Source organism: Halichoerus grypus, chromosome 10 (assembly GCF_964656455.1).
Source record: "Halichoerus grypus chromosome 10, mHalGry1.hap1.1, whole genome shotgun sequence".
NCBI classification, from domain to species: Eukaryota; Metazoa; Chordata; class Mammalia; order Carnivora; family Phocidae; genus Halichoerus; species Halichoerus grypus.
In genome coordinates, this window is record NC_135721.1 from 52,019,853 (window position 1) to 52,042,155 (window position 22,303).

At 46.7% G+C, this 22,303-nt stretch overlaps 2 protein-coding genes across 12 annotated transcripts in view; one reads left to right on the forward strand and one right to left on the reverse strand.

Moving 5' to 3' along the window:
- The window catches only part of LOC118533304 (uncharacterized), a 187,285-nt gene that overhangs the window by 76,956 nt on the left and 88,026 nt on the right, over positions 1-22,303 (forward strand). For 9 of the 11 annotated variants that reach the window (XR_013441751.1, XR_013441753.1, XR_013441757.1 and 6 more), the window contains exon 4: positions 16,066-16,190. The exons of the other annotated variants lie outside the window; for them this stretch is intronic. The gene's annotated coding sequence lies outside the window, so the exon portion shown is untranslated. The remainder of the gene's footprint in view (positions 1-16,065; positions 16,191-22,303) is intronic. 11 annotated transcript variants of the gene reach the window in all.
- The window catches only part of ANTXR1 (ANTXR cell adhesion molecule 1), a 223,709-nt gene that overhangs the window by 32,323 nt on the left and 169,083 nt on the right, over positions 1-22,303 (reverse strand). The window contains exon 17 of the mRNA XM_078056455.1: positions 18,536-18,616. Coding sequence (XP_077912581.1) covers positions 18,536-18,616 — 81 coding nt within the window. The remainder of the gene's footprint in view (positions 1-18,535; positions 18,617-22,303) is intronic.

Consider the following 22,303-nt stretch of genomic DNA (forward strand, 5'->3'; position numbering starts at 1 on the left):
GAGCTTAAAACAGTCTAGGTAGTGAGTGTGCTGGGCTATAAATTCAGTGGTTAAGCCCCAGCTCAAGCTGCTCTGTGGGTTTTAGGCTCTCCTGCGTGAAAGGAAGGCACTGGCTGTAGTAGAAGCAATAGCTTCAGGATTATGTAATTTTTACTTTGAAGGCTATCTATTTGGTTGAATATTTAGTATATTTAGTGTACTGTATACTGTATGATGTTTACAGAAACAACAAAGAAAAGGATATATACGCTGTTTTCTTAATCATGCAATTATATACATAATAATAATAATTATTATTCTAGAACACAGGTTGGTTAAGAGACCACCATGGACACCATTCTCAGTTATGGCACCTCCGGTTAGAGCTGATGACCTACAGGTGGGTCCTGGCCTTCAGCAAAGAGGGCCGGGGGCCAGATCCACTCCCTTGGGTCATAGAAGGAGAACTTTATGGATCTTCTTTTCCCCGAAGTAGTCCCTCCCACCTGCACTCACTGGAAGTGCCATGTCTAAGATCCTATGGAATTCTCTTTCTCTTTGTCACCTCTGTGCTCTTCTCTGCTCTTCTCCCTCCTTCTTCCCATCCTCCTCCTCCCTGACCTCTTTCCTTGTGCTTCTCCTCTTCCTCTAGCTCCTTCCTGCTTCTCCTCTTCTTTAATATCTAGCATGTGCCAGGTACTAGAGATAGAAAGGGGAGAAACCAGTTATGAAATGCTAGATGAGTGGGACATGAAGCAATGTGATGATGGTTTACAGGCAGGCAGGAGGCAGCTCCAAGTCCTAGAAGGAACCAGCAAAGCTTTCTGGAGAAGCTAAGACTTGGGTTGAGTTACAAGCAGAGGAGAAGACGGGCCAGGATAATGTGGGCCAGCACACAGCATCAGCGAAGCTCTAGAGATAGGGATACATAAGGCATGTCAACTGAAACAGTGCCTCAGAGGGCAGTCTGCTTTGTCAGGACTTGTGGAGAAGCAGGCAGGGTCTGACTGAACGTGGAGGGTGATGGAGGAAATGCTGATAAGCCCAGCATTTCCCAGAGTGCCTTCTATAGGACGCTAGTCCCAAACGATGCGCTATAAAAACAGATCAGTTAACTAACTTGAATTTAAATAAAAAATTAAAAAAAAAAAAGATCAGGCATTCATAAGCTTGAGAAATCCTGCATGATAATAATGAACACTGGTTTATTAAAGCATCTTTGAAGTCCTACAGAGGACAAAAACCCTGTTTAACATTGTTAAGTGTAACATTTTCCAAATTTATTTGTTCCTATGAGCAGTCAGCATTCAGCAAAACACACCCTGCGTGGGCAGGCAGTGGGAACCAGTGAAGGTTTCAGAGGGAGTGAAGTTCATTGTTATGAAGGAATAAAAACTCCCCTCTCATCTGAATGGGAGGCTGTGGAGGGTACGCAGATGTGCCAAACACCTGCTACCTCGGTCGAGCCCCCTGTTTTCCTGGGAAGAGACTGGCTGTGTTGGTAGGTGAAGAAGGGCGAGTTTTCATTCCTCACCACTGAGAGCATTTATTGCCCTTGGGTATTAATGAAAGCTCAATGTACATGCCAAGAAAATGTTTTCACTGGCCAGACGATTTACATATACATATGCATGCACATGTAAACTTTTGCTGATGGACAACTCTTTTGGATCTCATATCCTTCCTGCTTTTCCTTGTTTAGCCAAAGCCTGAGCATCCTTTAAGGAAAAGCTTAAGTCATACCTCTCCTCTGCAGTCTTTTTGGACCAACCCGGGCCTCCGGCTTGCCCGCTCTACCCGTGATCTCGCTCCTCTCCGTCTTACTATCAGCAGCAAGTAATCACTTTATGACACACCACCTGGTTCTTAAATACGATTTCCCTTTCCTCTCCCCTCTGTCCCCTACTCAGGAGTGCCTGCCCTGTGCTGTGCCCCAGGGTGCCTGGTACCTTTGCTCGTGACTAGCATACACGACATTACTTTCTCCTGCTCTTCAGCCTCCCAATGGTAGCAGGGCAAGTGAGTGTGCAAGTGACTCATTCTCCTGCTAGCCCCGAAATGAGATAGAAAAAATAGAATCACTTTGCTTTTATTTCCACTGAAGTGATTCTGGAGTATAGCAGGGCCTCATTATTCATCATGGATGTGTTCCTAAAGGTCGACAAGAGCCGTGAAGAGGCTAACCTAACCGCCAGGCAGGACAATGAATTAACATAGCAAAAACAATGGGGTGATAAACAATGGCTGGAGTTTCATTCTGTTTTCAGGCATTATTGAGAGGCCACCACTGGGTGAACGGGGATTAGATTTCCCAGAGCACAGTGTGTTAGGAAGAGAATTGCAGGAGGTTGGGGGTGGGGGCTGCACGGACAATCGGGTCAAAAGAAAGGTTAGGCATCCATCGACCAGTTTTATGGGCCAGATCTCCATAATACTTCCAGAATCCATCCACTCCTGGTCACTTCCACTCCGTCTTCTACACTGCCTCTCACCCAGGACTATTGGCACCACCTCCTCACTGATCTCCTGGCTTCCCTTCTAGCCTCCCTACAATGGATTCTTCCCACAGCATCAAGGGCAGTCTTTGTAGCATATGAATAAGACCACGCCCCTCCTCTGCTACTCTTGCACACTGCGAGTCCTTCATGATATACCCAGAGTGAAATCCAAATGCCTTTCCTGGCTTACACGCTCCGCCCGTCATGGCCCCTGCATTCCTCTCTGGCCTCACTGCCCATCCACCTCCCACGACACCTGACCGGCACTGGCGTCTGACTCTCTCCAACGTGCCACACCCGCTCTCACCTTGTAGGCTTGGCACCAGTTGTTTGTCCTCTGATCTTGACGTGGCCCCTTCCTTCTTGTCATTCAGATCTCACCTTCGATGTCAACATCTCCAAAGACAGGGCTTTTCTGACCATGCAGGCAAGATATCCATTTTCCGTCTATCCTGCCACCCTCCAGGAGACCCCCTTATCTGGGGTTTCGTTTTCCACGGTCTCAGTTCCCCGCCCCCGGTCAACCACTGCTCCAAAAGCAGACCTTCTGACGTATTGTCAGAAGGCGAATAGTAGCCTAACACTCACTACGCCTCTGTCATTCACGTCCCTTCATCTCATCACGCAGGCATTCTATCCCCTTCCTTCATCACAAGAAGGGTAAGTACGGTACGATAGGGTGTTTTGAAGAGAGACCACATTCACAGAAGTTTTATTACAGTATATTGTTATAATTGTTTTATTTTATTATTGTTGTCAGTCTCTTATTGTGTCTAATTTATGAATTAAACTTTATCATAAGGATGTAAGTTTAGGAAAAAGCACGGTATATATAGAATATTTAGGGAGTACTCTCTGGGGTTTCAGCATCTATTGGGGGTTTTGTAACATCCCCCCCGGACAAGGGGGGGGGACAACTGTATTTGAGTTCTTGGTACAGTACTAGGATACTGGGAATCCCTGAGTGTAAATGCCATGAAAGCACCATGGCCCCTGGTTTACCAAGGCTTAGACTGACAAATAAATACATGAGGAATGAATAAATGCTAGTTTTCTCAGTTACCAGTTGTAGAGGCTAAGTTCTTAAGTCCTCTATAAAGACAATTTCCTCATTTGTAAAATGGGAACGAGAACACCTACATCGAAGGGTAGTCGGAAAAAATGCATTAAAAGTAATTGCAAATTATACGGCTCTTGGCCGGTACTAGTGATCATTATTGCTCAGGTCAAGTCGGTTTGCATTCGGGTAAGATGGGGAAACTATTTGCTTTCTAGGAATTTTTCAAAGCTAGAGAAGATAATCCCATAAAGGTCCACATACTTAGAGTTTTAAATGCTGCAAGCCCTTTCTTCTCTGGGATGATAGTGGGGAGCTGCTCTTCTACATATGAAACCCCAACCCAGAAGCAGGTCGTTGCTTCAGACAAAACCCTGACTAGCTGGTGTGGAGCAGGCAAGACTTCTGGCTAAGCACACAAAGTTCGGGACAGGGACTGGCCCAGAAAGGCAAAGTCACAGCTGACCCAGTAGAAAACCAGGAAGGGCAGGCGGATGCCCATAATTTCTGAAATTCTCATTGTGTCCACAAAATACAAATGGTTGGAGGCCTCAGGGCCTGTAGGAAGTCATGTCATCCCCTTCCTCACAAGGGTCTTCCAGGCCAGTCCTCTAGACCAGTGCGGTCCAGTAGAAACGGGACGCAAAGCACACGGGTAGTTTTTAGTTCTCTAGTAGCCACGTGTGTGAAAAGTGAAAAGAAACAGGGGAAGTGCATTTTAATAAGTGCACTTTATTTTACTAACACAGCTTATTTAACCCAGTATGTCCAGAAGGTTATCGTTTCAACATGTAATCAGTATAAAAATTATTGAAAAGATATTTTGTGTTCTTTTTTTTTTTTCACACTACGTCTTTGAAAATCCGGAGTTTATTTTACACTTGCTGCATTTCATTTCCTTTCTGACCAGCCACGTTTCGAGCGCTTAGCAGCCACACGCGCCTCACTGGACAGTATAGCTTCAGACTGCCTTTGAGGTATTTACGACCTAAAAACATCTTTTGCTACTTGTGGGGATGAAAAGCCGGGGGGGTTACAAATAATTTTTAAAAGTAGGACTCCATTTGTCATCCCACCCGGTTGCTTCGTGTTGTTCTGCACATGGACGAAGGCCCTGGTCTACTCTTCCATGATTGTGAAGAGCCGAAGGAAAATTCTCTACTTTAAATTCCTGTCATGGAGTGACTTTTTATCTTCTGATCTCCATGGACTTTTTTTTTTTTTAAGATTTTATTTATTTATTTGACACAGAGAGAGAGACAGCGAGAGAGGGAACACAAGCAGGGGGAGTGGGAGAGGGAGAAGTGGGCTTCTCGCCGAGCAGGGAGCCCGATGCGGGGCTCGATCCCAGGATCATGACCTGAGCCGAAGGCAGACGCTTAACAGACTGAGCCACCCAGGCCCCCCCATCTCCATGGACTATGAAAGGCATGTAAAACGATAGTTGAAACTGCATCTGTCTGTCTGTCTATCATCTCTGCATTTATCTATCTTTTAGAAGTGACAGTTGGGAAGATTACTCATTTAAAATCAAGTCATGTTTCTCTCCTCTAACCCTGGTTTTTCTGGGGAAGATTTATGAGAAGCTGTGTTTCTTCAGGGAGGGACAGTTTGTTCCATGGTTTACAAAGCTAGAGAATTTCAATAATCAAAGTGTTGCCATTAAAAACAAAAGAAGTCAGCTTGGAGATGGATTAGAACTAAACATGTCCTCAAAGAAGGGGCTGGAGAGAGCAAGAAAATTATTACAGAATAAAGTTATCCAAAGATTATTGTTCTCCTTTGACACCTAAGTCTATTATATAGTCTTGGACTGTTTGGAGGTGCATTAGGTGGATTTTATAAAGGATAGGCATCAAAACATGGCCGTGGATGATCCTCTGAGGGGCAGAATACTCCGTCCAGCATTAGAGTCTACAGCTAGCTGAAAGGACAGCTGTGCTGTTGGATGAGACTGGAATTTTCCCGTGGGCAGTTTAAACCTTTTGGAAGCTTCCATCCATGTTGCTCACGAGTGGCCTGGTGTAGACTGTGGACATGTGGGTTGCTGGCTTGATGCTAATTACCTATAAAGTCCAAGTTTGCCAAGAGATGCTGTTTTGATCCATTAGCAAACATATCTGCAACGTTAGGCCACCAACAGAGGATGTGGTGTAGGACAACCTAGTGCAGCTGATGGGGGGCAGTGGGGACCATGGGCTATGGCGAGCTCTCGTGGAATTATTCTTCATTTAGAGGGGTGCTTACTGTTTACAAGCACAGAAGGTGGCCTCAGTTCTGCAGATGCCTTGGCTATCTTTGGAGAACCACATAGCACCCCTAGATCCACAGATATGGTGGGGTCATCAAGGCAATGGCTTCAGGGACTCTGGTCAGCTTGCTCCCACCACCAAAGGACAAGACACTCAGTCTCCTTTCTATTTCTCTCTACTTCCATGTCAAGGAAACTCCACCTTTCTTAAGCAGGACTACTTTCCCTGCTAGAAAGAGAAAGAAGTGGTATACTGTCTTGTGCAGCAACACGGATGATCCCACAGTGGAATTTTCAGTGGGCTCACTTTTATTAGTTGTACCACTAAAGGTGAATGGATACCTGTTATGATGTACACTTTTCCAGACTCTGTGACATTTAGGAATTTGCCATCACACATCACCTTCAGTGAGTGGTAGAGAATGCGGAAAAGCTTACTCAAGATTCACTCCCGTTTCGAGCTTGTATTCCAGTCAGAGGCCTTGAAAAGTCAGTATGCCCGTGACTGCGGCCAAAGCCTAGGCATCAGCCTCTGAGGCCACGCTCTTCAATGGGGCAACCCAATCCAGATGTTGGGAGGAAGCACAAGAAGGCAGAGAGGTGCTGAATGCTAGAGGAGTGAGTGTCCCCGGAGCTAACTCGGCGAGCGTCGTGGGTTCAGAACACGACTTTGCTCTCAGTAGTATTAGCCAAAAAGAAAAAATGTTAAGGCGAGTATCATAAGAATGGATTTGTAAAGTGAGACTAGTAAAGTCAGAGAGTTGTTTTTCTCCTAAGCTGTTTTTAAAAAGTCAAAGTTATTAATAAGTGGTGGTGACAAAAAGTATGAATGCAATTGTAATGAAAATCTAATGTTTTAATGACCCTTATTAAGCCTCATTTTACTGGAAGATGCTCCTAGAAGACAGTATGAACACTCTCTCTTCATTAAAAGGCAGAGGGTTTATGGAGACATCTTTGCCCACTAGGAAAATGCAAAAGCAGGTGCCTACAAAGGGAACATCATAAAAGTTTACAAACAGCTGTGATCACCTGGGGGTTGCAGAGAGTGACAATTCCTGGGACAAGAAGGCAAACTGAGGCACGTCCTCAGTGCTATGAGAGAAAAAGAAAAAAAAAAAAAGCGCTATGGTTTCTTTCCTAAAATCACAGCTTATTCAGGAAGGAAAGTCAGTATTGACTTTAAGCTAAAAAGGTGCTGAACTTCCTGGCAGTCGCTGTGAGCACAGCGGAAGGAGGGGCCAGACAATGAGCTGGGACTGGTGGAGGGTCTTGGAGAAAATGGGGCTGCAGCTGAGTGCTGAGTACCCAAAAGATGGGAGCAGACAAAAGGGTGGAGAAGCCAGAGCCAGGATGTGGGTGAGACTGCTTCCCCCTCCTCTCTCCAAGGTCAGCCTGGGTGTCCTCTTTCTGTTCCCCTCCTACCTGAGGCTTCACACATGCTGTTCCTCCCAACCAGAAGGGCTCATCCCTTACTTCATCAGAAGAGCTCAGTCAAATGGTCTCTGCTTTTGCAAGTCTTCCCTGAGCCTCTAGTCTGGGTTACAGCTCCTTGCTCTATGCTCCCATGGAATCCCAAACTCCCCCTTCCATACCACATATCACCTCAAGTACAGCTCAGTGCTTTCCTGACTACTCTGAGGTACACCCCACAGGGGCAGGGACCCCGCCTCATTCGTGCTAAATCCCTGTGGTACAGCTTCGTGCCTGCTATAGAGAAGAGCTCCAGGCTCGATAGCGGACTGAGTGGGTGCACTCTGGCCTGCGCACCATGTTGGTGGCTAAGGGGAGGCAGGGAGAGGTAGAATCAGGAAGGGCAAAGAGCATGAAACACTTTGGGAGCACAGCACACTGTGCAGGAGAGTGGGCCAGTGTGGGAGGACATTAGTGGTTATGTCACCTTGAGCAGGATACAAATGGAAAGGTGTTGGGGGGTGGGAGAGGGAGGAGGACAGAAAGGGAGGTGGTTGGGTGACAGGGACTTGCTCTGCTTTCCAGGTTGGATCTTGTCCTATGTTCTCTTCAAGAGGCCAAGCCCATTCACGATCCCCACCCTCCTCTCCCAGCCTGGGTGGGGGATGGAAGGGCGGCCAGGCAGTGTAGGGCTGGTGGGGTCTCGTCTTGACATGTCCACTAATTCTCTTTGTGACCTTGAACAGAGCAGGGGCCTAATTATCCCAGCCTCATCTTCCCAAGATGCAAAAAGGAGAGAAAGTAAGGTGGTGCTAGGGAGAAAATAAGAAAACGTATCTGGGAGTGCTGGATGTCCTACAAGAGGCTGGCTCCTCCTCACACCGTGAATTCTGGAAGGCTATCTCCTAGGTCAGCTTTTGCCACCTATGATTCAACCCACACTTCTGGCCAGAGCACAACTCCCCACCAGCTGGGGTTAGGAGGATTCTCAACCGAGGCCTATCTTGGAGTCGCAGACTGTCCCTGGAGATGATCTTTCCCAATGTCCTCAGCTGGAGGGACAGGCTGGTGGCAGCCGAGTGGCTAGACATAAACATCGTGTTTGAACAAAGTAGCAAACTTCCTAAAATGTTATGTACTTTGGTGCAGTTCTGACTCTAGAACCAAGCCCTGCCTCGCTTAATCCTGATTCTGTTTGGGAGGAAAAAATGAGGTCAGGGAATTTGAACAGAGGTGTCTTTATCAGCCAGCCCTGTCTTGTTCAGCCTCTAGTATTTACTTCTCTGTTTGCTATTTGCAACTTGATACCAGGACTTGACATTCTGTTGCTGCAGCTGTTTGGGAAATGAAACAATTCAAATGTGAAAGTCCTAAGAGAAACTATAAAATGATGATGATGACAACGACGATGGGTGTGTGAGTGTGTACACATGTGGAGAAAGGGGGGTTAAACTGTGGGGGACTGGAAGAGAGAGGTAGAGGGAGTGGAAGGAGGGGAGAGCCCTTAACCACATCAGCTGCTTGCACAGCCATTTATTGAGAGAGACCTCCGACTGTGGGGAAGGAAGTTGGTGCCAAAAAAAAAAAAAAAAATCTCAGGATGGTATATTTTGCAGCATCAACTTTGGGTTTGACTTCTCTCTGAAAACAGTCAACTTTGCATGTTTTGGGTACAGTTTGGTTTTTGCTGGGGACATAGAGTGTCTTGAACTTTTTCTCTTTTAAATTCAGGAAAGTAAGCCAAGAATTCTAAGTACTCATGTCCCTCTCCAATGAGACAGTGAAGGAAAGATTTCCAAGGGTGAGAACTGAATAAATACTACTGAGAATTCAAATATCCAAGGAAGGTACTCCGCCAAAATAAATCACACCCTCTAGGAACATTTCCTATAATTTGCTTTTCTTTTCTTTTTCTTAAATGATCTACTCTTACAAAAGGTTAAAAAGGTCAGGAGTCAGTGGCCAGCAAATTGGACTTTCTCTCCAGATTTGCTGGGCACTTCCAGGCTGGTGTTAGATATGGATGAAATTTTGAAGATCCTCAATGTAAAAAGCCTATATAAAATTACTGTTTACTGGGCAAGAAAAGATTGACCTTCACAAAAAGACTTCGATTTGTAGATTACTTAGTTCTCTTAAGTCAATGCTAATTTATTTATTTATTTATTTATTTAAAAAGATTTTTTATTTATTTTTTGACAGAGACACAGCGAGAGAGGGAACACAAGCAGGCGGAATGGGAGAGGGAGAAGCAGACTCCCCGCAAAGCAGGGAACCCGATGTGGGGCTCCATCCCAGGACTCTGGGATCATGACCTGAGCCAAAGGCAGACGCTTAACGACTGAGCCACCCAGGCGCCCCTGGTCAATCCTAATTTAAACATAAGAGACTAATTCGGAGAAGTTTTTATTCTTGCTGAGATGTAACAAACTTCCCTGAAATCGATTGCAAATTTCTGGGGGAAGGAAGGGAAGAAAATGAACTCCCATGTCCTTGAATTATTCACATTTGCCATTTTATTGAATCCTGACAACACCTAAAGAAGTAGGGATTATTAGATCACTTTTGTGCTCGAGGAAAGGGAAGGCTGAGAAACTTAACTGAAGCCACAAGGTAGCACTGGGATTTAACTTGGGTCTGTCGATGCTAAAACCCTTGATCTCTTTCTCCACACAATGCTGCAGCCAGTTTCAGATAGAGCCATCTCTGTCTTCCCCTTCCCTGTGCCACCATTTAAATTCAAGCCTCCTGATCCATGCATGGGTCAGTGCAACAGCCTGTTAACTGGTTCCCAACATATTAGACCCATTGTTCCTGAGCTTTGGTAGGACAACTGTCATCTGGCTGCTCTCTAAGACAAGACATCTGTGGCCCAATTGTACATATAAATTAAAAACACTATTAATATCTAGTCAAACTTGTATGAGATAAAATTCCTTAAAATACAATATACTTTGGCACAATAACATTTATCCCAGATAAAGATAGCTCGCAATGGTTATAGAATTAGGTCCGTACTTTTTAGTCTGACCATCAAGGTGGTGAAATCTCATTCATGTGCACCTTGCAGCCTTGGGCGGGAGGGTGGGGGGCCGCATACTCCCTCCTCTCCAGCCTGGGATGTGTTCTCATTGTTGTTGGCCACAGGCACTTAATGGGCTGCATCCTGGTTTTGGACACCTGCTACCTCAGCCCTTCCACACCCTGGCTGCTTGACTAAGTCCCAGCTTGCCTCCACCGCCCAGGGCAAGTCCTACCTGTCCCTGCGGAGGCCTCCTGTCCCCTCAGGCTGCCAGTGATGGCCTTTTCTCTGTTGCTGTCAGTCCCTTCAGCTCTCTCTGCCCAGGGAGAGACCTTGACGGCCATCTGTTCCATCTCCTGAACCAGTCTGTCCATTGTCTGATGTCAAGACCACGTCTCATGCTTGTCTGCCTTTTCCACAGAGGCATGGTGCCCCAGTAGCCGTTTGTTGACGAGGATCATGCTTAGCGAATGGGGTAGACATTTCCAGCTCTTGGGTTTGCTCTGTTCATTTTATTTTCAACAATCAGTGTTGTCAGAACAGAGGAGTTTACTAGAGACACAATGAAGCAACTTCAGAGGAAAACTGAAGTTAGGAGTTTCAAATGCAAGAGGCTTCTCTTTGAAGGGAAATGACTGGTAGGAACCGCAGGATCAGCGCCTGGCTGGCCCAGTCAGTGGAGAGACAGAGGCAGAGGGAGAAGCAGACTCCCCGCTGAGCAGGGAGCCCAATGCAGGGCTCGATCCCAAGACCCCGGGATCATGACCTGAGCCGAAGGCGGATGCTTAACCATCTGAGCCACCCAGGCACCCGGGAATGTTTATTTCTTTACACAGACACGCATCTGCTTTAAAATTGCCAATATGCGGGAAGGAATGTCTTATCAGCGCACATAAAACAGCGATTTTTAATTATCTTAATTGCCTAGGAACCAAAGTGATTTAAAAAATTGTTCCCCCCTTCTGCTTATATGACTAAATTAAATGAAAGAATTCAATACTAAATCACATACAGTATGATCACAACTGAATAAAGAAAAGATAAGAAATTATAGATAAGGGCAAAAACTCTATTAACTAAGCACATTATTAATTAACACATTTTTGGTGAGCGCGAGAAATGGTGACAAGAATGTTGCAGAGGATGATCGCCCTGGGAGAAGCCACTGGACTGAGCAATGTTTTCCAAAGTGTATCGAAAGCAGTGCTTGGGAGGAAATTAGTTGCTTTCTGTTTTCAAATGATGGGGGCCACCGCTAGCCCGCACGGTTTCAACCCCAGTGCTCCCACAGCCGCTGTTTCAGCTCTCCCCTCCCATCTTCCACGAAGCTTCCCTCCTGCCCCCATCATTCCTCTCAACCTAGGTCACCAAGGTCACCAAGGTCACCATAACCTTCTTCGTGCTAATCTAATTAGACGGCTGCTGCCAGCGTGCATCCGAATTTTCTACCACTTGACATTGTCGACTCCACGCTCCTCAGTGATGTGTCTTCCTCTCTCCGTTTCCGTGACCCCAGCCTCTCCTGTTGCACCTTTTCTTTCTCTGGCTGGTCTTTCTTAGTTTCCTTCTTGTTTCCTTTTTCTTTCCCCACCATGACTTGAAGGACATGACCCTCGGCATTCACTGCTTAACCTATTTCTCTTGTCTGTCTACACAGGCTCCCTGGTTCCTCATCTATTCACATTAGGCACAAACTGCCATGCTGACGACTCCCCAGTCTTTGCCTCCAGCTCAGAACTCTCACTAAGCAGAGCTGCCTCGGACCCAGGCCGGGACTGGCACGCGGCTGGTGGGGCGTCTCGGGCACAGGCTCTAGGGAGGCGCTCCCTCTCAGGACCCGGCAGGTGCACGCCCCCGAGAGGGAGCACGTCCCTGGCCCGTGCCTGGCCGGCTCTGCCTGGATGCCCCCCAGTGCCTCGAGCATGCCAGTTCTGAGGCTCAGTCCTCGTCTTCCCTTGCAAAGCTCTCCTCTTCCTGCCCTCATCCTGGTGGCGTTGCTGCCGGCTCACACCAGACTCTGGAGGTCCCTCAGCCTCCCCACCCAGTCAGTTACCAAGTCCAGTCGCTGTGTTTCCTCAGCACCTCTGGGACCCAGACTCTCCCCCTGGCCTGCCGCTGCTTCTGCTCACCCCCTCTCGCTGCCACCACCTCTGCGCTGCAGCCGGTGGGACTGCTCTAAAGTGCAGGGCGGATCTCACCCCTGCTTAAAACACTTGCTGCTGCTCTCCACTGTCCTCGGAGTGGGCTCCCACGACCAACAGCCCACGGGGTCTCCTCTCACTGCCCCACATTCTGTCCTCCACTGTACCCCACTCCTTGTGTCTCCTGGAAGGAGCCGAGGCCCACCCTGGGGTCCTTGCTCCAGCTTCCTTCTCTCTAGGATGTCCTCCCTTCTCAACTCTCCTTCTGCTCTCAGCTTAAATGTCACTCCTAGAAGCTGGTTTCTACTCCCGTCTGGTGAAATGCCCGTTCTGGGCGTGTCCCCCACACCTCATGTGCTCCGCTCCCTCACACAGCCTTTCACGCGGGTGATGTTTGGACACTTGCCTGTTTGTCCCTGCTCTTCAAGGGCGAGGACACTGCTTATTAATCCGGAGCAGCCAGCACAAACACAGAGCTCATCTCACAGAAGATGCTCGGCAAGTATCTGCTGAGTGCACAAAGGACTTGAAGAGTCCTTAGTATCTGATAGTCCTGGATTCAAGGCCCTGATCTGCCCCTTGCTGTTAGGAGTTAGCTGGACACTTGGGTAGTCAGGGCCAGGGTCCCCAACAAGATAACAGGGGGCCGGGATGCTAAGACGAAACCATACTAGCATCCTGTTTTACAGCTTAGACAAGACCACAGGAGCATCCTGTCTGGCAGCTTCTGCAGAACTGACTTCTGCAAGACATCCTGAGACAGAACAATTAACCATAAAACATCGGTCACTGTCACAGGTGAGGCAGTTCGTCTCCACATGTGAGCCCAGAAGACCATCAACACGTGAACAATAACCCAGTAGGTAGGCAGGTGCATGATCAAAGCCCTGATTGGCACACCTTAGCAGCCAAGCCACAGGGGGCCCCCACTCAGCTTGCTCAAGATAGTTCTGTAAAAAAGCTTATAAAAAAACCCCTAGATTTGAACGCCAAAACAGCAACCCTCTTGGGTCCCCACCCTTTCCGGGAGCTTTGCACTATCGCTCGATAAACGTGCTTTGCTGCCCACCGCTCTTCCTCTGGTCTACCTCTTCATTCTTTGAAGTGGCGGGACCAAGAACCATGGGCACTTGGGAAATAAAAATCCTGTAACACTACCAGCAGTGTGCCCTTGGCAAAGTTAATAACCTACACTAAGCCTCAGTTGCTGCTCTGTAAATAGAGATCATCGTCATTTCCCAAATGACTGTGAATGGGTTTGTGCTTCCATAACCATCTGCGGTCAATACAATGCCTGACCCTCTCTTCTCTTCCAAGTCCTACACTCAATTCCGCGAAGCCAAAATTCAGTCCTATTCTAATCGGTATCCCTACTGCCCGGCCCCGTGATGGGTTCTTAGTGGGAGTATAATAGATGTTTGATCAAAGAATGTTTGAGGGAAGGCAGCCCAGTTAAAGAGGGAAGAAGAAAGAGGTAATAGAGGGAATGTGGACAGTGGAGAACAGAGAGAAAGAGGCAGAGCCCAGACATATTCTCTGAGTTGCTTTCGTTACCGGCAGCTCATCTGCTTTCGAAGGACGGGGCTGAGCACGCTCTCTGCGCTCTGAGCTAACCTGCCCGGCTCACTCTGGCCTCGGCCACAGTAGGGTGACTCGGTGCCCATGTGACCTGCCTTGCTCCCTTATTGAAAACAGCTGCACAGACAGCAGCCAGGGGCCGGGGCTCTAGGAGAGGATTTCACAACCTCTGGGGCTGAGCTTCAGATAAGTTCCAAACATTGTTTATGTACATTTACGTGTGTGTTTCCTGGGGCTTTTCTGATGGCAAGGAGGCCCGGCCTTGCAAAACAAGCTCAGACTGTGCCTCTGAGTTTTTTGTTCTTGCTGATAGTAATGGAATGTACCGGCCTCCTGATGTCAGATCTGGGAGAAACAGAAGAGCTAAAAACAAAGAAGACATCCAATTCTAGTGGGTCCCTCCCAGAGCACGTGAAGGGGGATGGCCCAAGAGGAGGTAAAAACAACTGGGGAGGCGTTAGACTGGTCAATATATGGACTGAATTCCATCCAGAGAAAAACTATATGAGGCAGAGTTATAGTTCCTCTTTTCCATCCTTTTTCCCTAAGCAGTAACAGTAAGCAGCCTGAAGCGATATTAATCTTCCTGGTAGGAAAGGGCCTGGTGAAAGCCCGGGGAGATAGTAATCATCCATTTCCCTTATGCCTTCGAGACACAGACGTAGGGTTCTGAAGGAGTGTGGAGAGTTGCCATCAAATTGATGGAGAAGGAAAGAGAAGATGCTGCCTTGGATGAAAAATAGGGAATTGGACCAGATCACCGATTCTTAACCCTGGTTGCTGTTAGAACCACTTGGGGAGCTTCTAAAATCCCAATGTCCAGACCTCATCCCAGATGAATGAAATAGAACCTTTGGGGTGGGATCCCGGGGTCAGTGTTTTTGTTTTTGTTTTTGTTTTTTTGTTTTTTTTTTTATAAAGATTTTTATTTATTTATTTGACAGAGAGAGACACAGTGAGAGGGCGAACATAAGCAGGGGGAGTGGGAGAGGGAGAAGCAGGCTTCCCGCTGAGCAGAGAGCCCGATATGGGGCTCGATCCCAGGACCCTGGGATCATGACCTGAGCCGAAGGCAGACGCTTAACGACTGAGCCACCCAGGCGCCCCTGTTTTTGTTTTTTTAAGATTTATTTATTTATTTTGCACAGAGAGAGAGTGAGTGCGGGCAGGGAGAGGGACAGGGAGAGGGAGGGAGAGAATCTTCAGCAAATTCCCCACTGAGCATGGAGCCTGCTGCAGGGCTCGATCCCACCACCCTGAGATCATGTCCTGAGCCCAAACCAAGAGTTGGACACTCAATCAACTGAGCCACCAGATGCCCCCCTACCCCCCGTGTTTTAAACCTCCCCAGGTGATCACAATGTGCAACCAGATTAAAAACCACTGGATTCCATGAACCCTGATCTCTGAAGTTCCCATATATCCCTGCATTTAAAATTAGGGGGTTCTTTCTAAATCAAGCTATTCTGGGGGGCTTTTTCCCGGTCTTTGCAAGTCTGAAGCCTCAGAATGTCACACTGAGATACGTGTTTTAGAAAAAGCGGAGCATAGCTATATATTGGAGGCAGGGGGATGGTTTCAGCAAAGGGTATCATATGCTTAGTGAACTCTTTTATATTTTAGGATCAGATGTGTTGCTGGTTTGCTACTTAAGTGGTTTCTTCTGGCACTTTCTCTTATATATTGGCCCAGGGCTTTCCTGGTTGGTACCAAGGAACAATAGGACTGTGAGCCCACCCCGGGGTGGTGGCAGACTGGAAGCTCTTGTCTCCTGCTGTGGTCCCATTCATGGTTTCCCTGACCTGGGGCTTGGACAGCTCTGAGGTGGTGGGCGCCAGTCCCAGGGAAGGGTGTGGCTCTGGGCTTGGGCCTCTGCAGGCTCCTCAACTCTACGGTGGAGGCTGGAGGCACTCAGCCCTTTGGGCAGGCAGCCTCAAAGGCTCTGTTGGTGGGCCCCTGTCTGCATCTGCAGGGCTGCGGTGGGTTAACTGTGGGGAGGATGGGGCAGACAGGAACGGAGAAGGAAGAACCGCCAGGTTTCTGTGAGGTCAACATGTGTTTGAAACAATTCAGAATGTGACGGAGAATGTAATTAGGTGATTTTTGTTTTTGTTTTTGTTTTAAAGGAAAAATCCAGAACCTGTGACTCTTGTTCACGAGCACATGCCTGGATGTAGTCATTTTGAGTTTATGGAAAATGTGGTCAGCCCCATAAATCAGTGCTAAGGAATTCTGACAGAGTCATCACCGGGTAAGTGAAGATCTGTAGCGAGTCTCCTGAAGTTATGCAAAAACAAAAAGGAATAAGCATGTAGACAAACATGTCCTCCCTCCCCTGGAACTCTTTCCTGAGTTGCCACAAGGCAGCTGTGAAGTGCCCTTCCTACCTATTCTCTGGCCTTTCTCATGTAATCCACGTGTACATCAAGATGTCTGGGGCCATGGTCATGACTATAAGGACACAATTCTTGGCATCTGTTTCTCCCATGTGTCTTAAAATTTTATCAGGATTTCTATAAAGGAAGCCCATTTAAAGTAGGCGGGACAATAATCCATTTGGGACATCTCTGAGAATATGGTCAAATGTATCCTAACTCTTAGACCTTCTGTACTTCCAATCTATTATATTGTGTGATCGGAGAATGAAACTTTAAGGCGGTACTGTGTTTCTCAGAAGAGTAGAGCACATCTTCAAATGTTAATGCAAACTTCCATTCAAAATTCGCAACTAGGAGATTCAGTCTAGGTGTGATTCATTAGAGGACATTCCATCAGTTTGCATTCCATGGTTGTTGGATTTATCCCTTTGGCCTTTTCATGACAAGCAGTGTTGGTTCTTGTATCTTATCCATGACACTATCGCCTACGACTTCTCAGGTTGACTCAGCTTATGAATTTGTTTCTGCCAAACTGGTCAGTGGGGGAGGGAACGTTAATAAATCTTAGCAGAGATGTTTCTCAGGTGCTCTGCAGAAAACGGGCTTGTCAAGACCAGCATATTCTGTCACAAAAAATAGTACTGCTGAAACTGAGTTTAGGTATCTTACTGTTTTTTTTCTTAATCTGTTAGCTGAGTCTCATGCATGCTAAAAAAACTTCATTTTCCATGGAAAACAGATGTATAATTAATAAGGCCAAATACCACCCTGAGTTTACAAAGTTTATGGCCTAGGCTCATTTCTGTTAACTGTAGAGTTTGTACTTTAGCATTTGCCATCACAGTGTGTTCTTACGGACTTTCACAGCTAAACTACGAATTCCATGTGCCACGAGAGCCAAGTCAGCTCCGCATTTATATGACCTGGTTTCTTTCACATCATACTTGCCTGCTGTCCCTGCCACAACCAGGAACAGCTAATTGTCCCTGCTATGAAACTTTAGACCAAACCCCTTCAGCCACAAACCACCCATTGTCACCAGGTGCATAGGAAGAGGGGCCTAATAGGCTGTGCTCTTGCATTTTATGAGTTGTGCCGTGTCAAAGAGTGAGCAGGGTAAACAAGTGGGTGCACCTGATACACATCAATTGCAATATGCTTTGAATTTCTGCATCAGCCCTTTGCAGATAGTAGAAAAACACAAAGTAAATAATCACAATTCTATTTGCCATTGGTTGAGCATACTATGTGTTCACCACTGGACCAAATTCTTTACAAACAATACCTTCTCCAACCAGCCAAAGTATCATCTACTTTATAAAGATGAAGTTCAGAGAGGTTAAGTAACTTGCCTGGAGTTTTCCCACCAAGAAGGAAGTTCTTTACCTAATCTGAAAGGAGTTCCAAGTCAGACACCTTTATTTGCTTTTGGGTTAATGTGTCTGATCCCAGAGTAGCGGATGGAAGATGTAGTTTGCTGATAGTTGAGGGAGAAGTTGGTCCCAAGCTTTGTTATAAAATCTAGGGACGAGAGACAAGTTCTTACAAGAAGACAGAGCAATAGTGTGATTTCGGCAGAACTGGAGTTGTTTCGAGCATTGTTACTATGTGAACAGAACAAGTTACTCAGCTTCTCTTGTCCTCCATTTTCTCATTGATACAACGAAGATGAGCCAGATGGTTTCTAAGGGTCTCTGCTGGCTCTTCCCTTTCTTCGTCCTCTTAGTTGGAGACATTCCAAGCTTGGCCCTGACCATTTTGGGGCAAATCCTCACCAGGGCAGAAGGCCCTCCTGAGGTCTTAAACAAGTGGGTCCAATATCTGCTGGAAGATGGTGGGAGTTTTCTGTGGCCCCCATTTCCTCACCCCATCTTGTGGCTCTGGCATCTTGTTGGTCATCACTGGTCATCACTGGCCATGGCTGCTGGGGAGTAGCAGGCCTCTCTCCTGGCACAGCCTAGGCCTCTTTCACTCACTGTACCCATAAATTAAGAAGCTCAAGTCCTAGGAAGTTTAACTCAACTTATTTCTGTCAAGATCCTTTCTAGAAAAAACAGGTCAACACTCGAGGTCTTATAGAAACTAGAATTTTTAAAATTACTATCTGATTTCTCACAAAATAAAATAACAGCTGGATATATCTGGAGTTATTCTAGTTCAACGAAGTCAGAGGGAGAGAGAAAAACAATGTGTGTGTGACACCATTAACGAATCCTACCGTGTCTCCTGGCTGTGGACGCATCACAGACACACGATCATATCCTTTCCTTAGTAAGACCCACAACGCATCCAGTTTTCCCTGAAAAAGACAAAAACAAAAACAAATGCACCAAGATTACAAATGAAACCAGAGCAGTGGCCAGCACAGACATGTAGAACTTTCCATGCTTCTTCAGTCATGTGAACAACATACCACCAGCAATGTAGTTGTAACAGGCTAAGTGACTCTCCAGGCCCTAAGTTCAGGGGCCTGCAGGAACGTAGGAGGAGAAGAGACCCATTAACAGAAGGCTCTGATGCTCATGTGGGGTACATACACCTGAGACTTGGGGGCAGCCCCAAACTTGCAAACACAGAGAAGCTCATTTAGGCTCTCAACTTTTGCTTTTACCACGTTTCTGGGCATATCCTCACACCACAAGTCTAACTTTTCAACTTTCACTGAAGTTTCTTCTGCCCACTTAATGCCCAGAGTTCACAAATGAAGCAATGATGACAAATTCAGGAAAATTACTATACAGAATTGTCAGTGGAGCAAGATCAATGAAAGTCCCCGGGGATGCAGATCCCTGGTTGTCCCCTAGGCTCACTCAGCACCTATGACTTGCTCAGGGATCCCAGGCTCGAGGGACAGATGACCAAACATCCCACATTGCCCCAAATCACAACCCCTTTGGAGGTGTAGGTAATGGGTTGAATCTGAGAAGAGTGGGTCTGTGAGTGCTGAAGTTTTCAGTGTGTGGTGACGGGAGTCTACTGCCTCTGGCCATTCTCGTTCCCTAGCCGTGCTGAATGAGGCTGATTTCCCCTGCTGTAAATACTAAAAGGAAATAATGACATTTATTTAGCTTTGCGCTATCAACCCTTAATATATTACCTTCCAGGGCAGAAAGGACTTTGCAAATGTGATTAAGTTAAGGATCTTGAGATGGGGAGATTATCCTGGATCATACAGGTGGACCCAATGTAACCGTGTGGATCCTTAATAGAGCAGGAGGGTCAGGGTCAGAGAAGTTGTGTCAACAGATGGAGAGTCAGAGTGATACCTGTGAGAAAGGTTCAACTCACGGTTGCTTTGGAGAGGGAAGGGGGCCAGAAACCAATGAGTGTGGGCAGCCTCTAGACTCTCAAAAAGACAAGGAGACGGATTCTCTCCTAGAGCCTCCAAAAGAGATGCAGCCCTGGCCTTGCCTTGATTTTAGCCCAGTGAGACCGATTTTGGGCTTCTGACCTCCAGAACTGTAAAATAATACATCTGTGTTAAGTTACGAAGTTAGTGGTAGCTTGTTACAGCAGCAATAGGAAACTGACAGAGCCCTTATTAATCCCTGACATATTCTATGTTTATTTGCCTATTGTCTCTGTCTCTTGCCAACCAGAATGTCAACTCCATGAAAGCAGCGGTGTCGCTGGGTTTGTCAATTGCTGTCCACCCAGCCCTAGCAGAGCATCTGGTGCTCAGTAAATATTAGTTGGATGAATGAATGAATTCAGTGCTTCTCATTGCTGGGCTAGGTGCTTTCACAAGGGTCTTCTGCCAAAGTCCAAAAGGATTATGGAGAGGAAACGGAAGGTCAGACTAACAACTAATTTGCCTAGGCACACAGCTTGTAAATTGGAGAGGTGCGATTGGACCCCATGGCTGTGTAATTCCAAAGCTCATATATTTTCTATTATACCAACCGTAGATTCTTCCTCGTGCATGCCTTCTGGCTGGAGTAGTTGAACTTACATCCTTTATAATAGGGTTTCTAAACCCTTGGTTGCAACTCTTCAAGCCCTCATGAAACAATTTTGTGTATTAGGACCAGAAAGTTTAAGAAATAAAATAGAAGAGGAAAGAAAATACTTGAGTCACTTGCACGTGGTGAAGATAACTATTGTTTTGTGACAAATTCGTATCAGTTAAATGTGTCTGGGTGTGTGTACCGGTGGGTGTTTGTGTGCGCACACAACGCACACATAGGTATATACTGGGCCAAACTGTACTTCCTACTGAGGTCTCAGTGAGGCATGTTTGAAGGCTGTCAGCTGGAAGAGGTCTCTACAGGATGGTTTCGAAAGGCTGGGGAAGTCCAGAGCCCTTCAAGTTGCTTGACACAAAGCTTTTATAGCGGAAACACCAATTTAAGAATATCATCCTGAAGACTTCATGTTCTGACATTGTTTTCTGGTGGGTTATATTCAAATAAAAAAAAAATCTGCTCTTGAACCTCTATCAACTCTTGCACAAGTTCTTGTGGGTTAAATTTTGTCTTGCTAAGTGTCATGTTTCTCATCTCTTTTGGCAAGGTATTTATGAAGCCTCTAAAAATATTCTGAAATGACTTTAGAAAGCTGGATGGGACTGCTGCTGTGTTCAGCATGGTTTTCTGTGTTAAACCATTTCAATCATCAGTTAAATGTTTTCCTTTAAGGTTCCTTGGGATAAGCATTTATATTTCAGGATAAAACCAGGTGGGTTTCCTGGACGAATGCCTCTTTTCTTTCCCTATTTTGGGGGACGCCCAGTATTTGTCTTTGCAAATCAGCCCACCCACAGCGTTCTGTGTGCTAATCACTCAACTGCTTCACACACAAGGAGCAATAAGATGGGGCTGGAGGAATATTTGCAGAAACTTAAAGCTAAAGCTACACGCAGAGCAAAAGAGCAGAGACCACCTAGATGTGTCATACCACGAGAATTGGTAGTAAGTCAGGTTTTCTGGTGGCAGTGGGTCCCAGTGTGATACTTAAGCACAAAGGGACGATTCGGACAGCCTGAGTTTGTATTCTGGGTCTGCCCCTCCCAGGTCTGCAGCCTCAGGCAAGCTGGTTTGTCTCCCTAAGCCTCACCTTTCTCATCTTTAAAATGGACCACAATGGTACCATCTACCATATAAACTTGTTACAAGGCCCACAGTTAGATGCTGGAATAGATACTTGTCTCATAGGAAGTATTCATTAAAGGTTATCTATGATCATGGGAAAGTTGTTAAAATGATCATCTGGGAGGCTCTGTAGAAAGACATAAAAGAACGTAATACAGAGTGCAAGAATCCAATAATGTGAACTTTACCAGTCCTCCATTCTGTGCTCCTCCACCCCCTTCCCCCCTTCCTTCGGGCCACCCTTCTCATCACCCTCCAGCCCGCCGTTGTCTGGCCTCTCTGGCAATGTTTGGTGGCCACAACACTCCACCAAAGCTGCACCTGCTCAGGCCACCCACGGATCCCAAGTGCCAAATGCCTTGGCCACTGCTGGGCCTCATTTTACTCAATTCTGAGATCTGATGCACTGGGCCTCTCCCTTCTGCACACTCCCTTGGCCTCAGTGCTCCTTCCTACCTCTCGGCTTAGTCCTTTTCAGCCTCTACCTGGTGCTCCCCTCAGCTCTCTCCCAGCCTCTCCTTCAGGCTGAGTGCTCCCACTTGGGGGCCTCTCACCAAGTCTCTGGGGTCAGCTTCCATCTGTCTGCTGATGGCTCACAAATTCTACCTTCAGCTTAGTCCTCTCTTGAATTCTGGATCCAATTACCTACCAAATCTTAGTTGTAATGCAGATGTAGCACGGGTATTGAAAACTGAACGATCTTTCGCAAACCCGCTCCCCTTTTTGCATACCCTGCTTGGTTCCTGACACCTCCGATATCTCCCTGGGCAAGCTGGACACCAGAGAATCATTTTCATATCCTCTCCCTCGGCCAACTCCTCCTATCCAACTTGAACCGTGTCCCGTGGACATTCTCTCTGTCACAGCTGTCCTGTCACTGCTTTCTGTCCACTCTG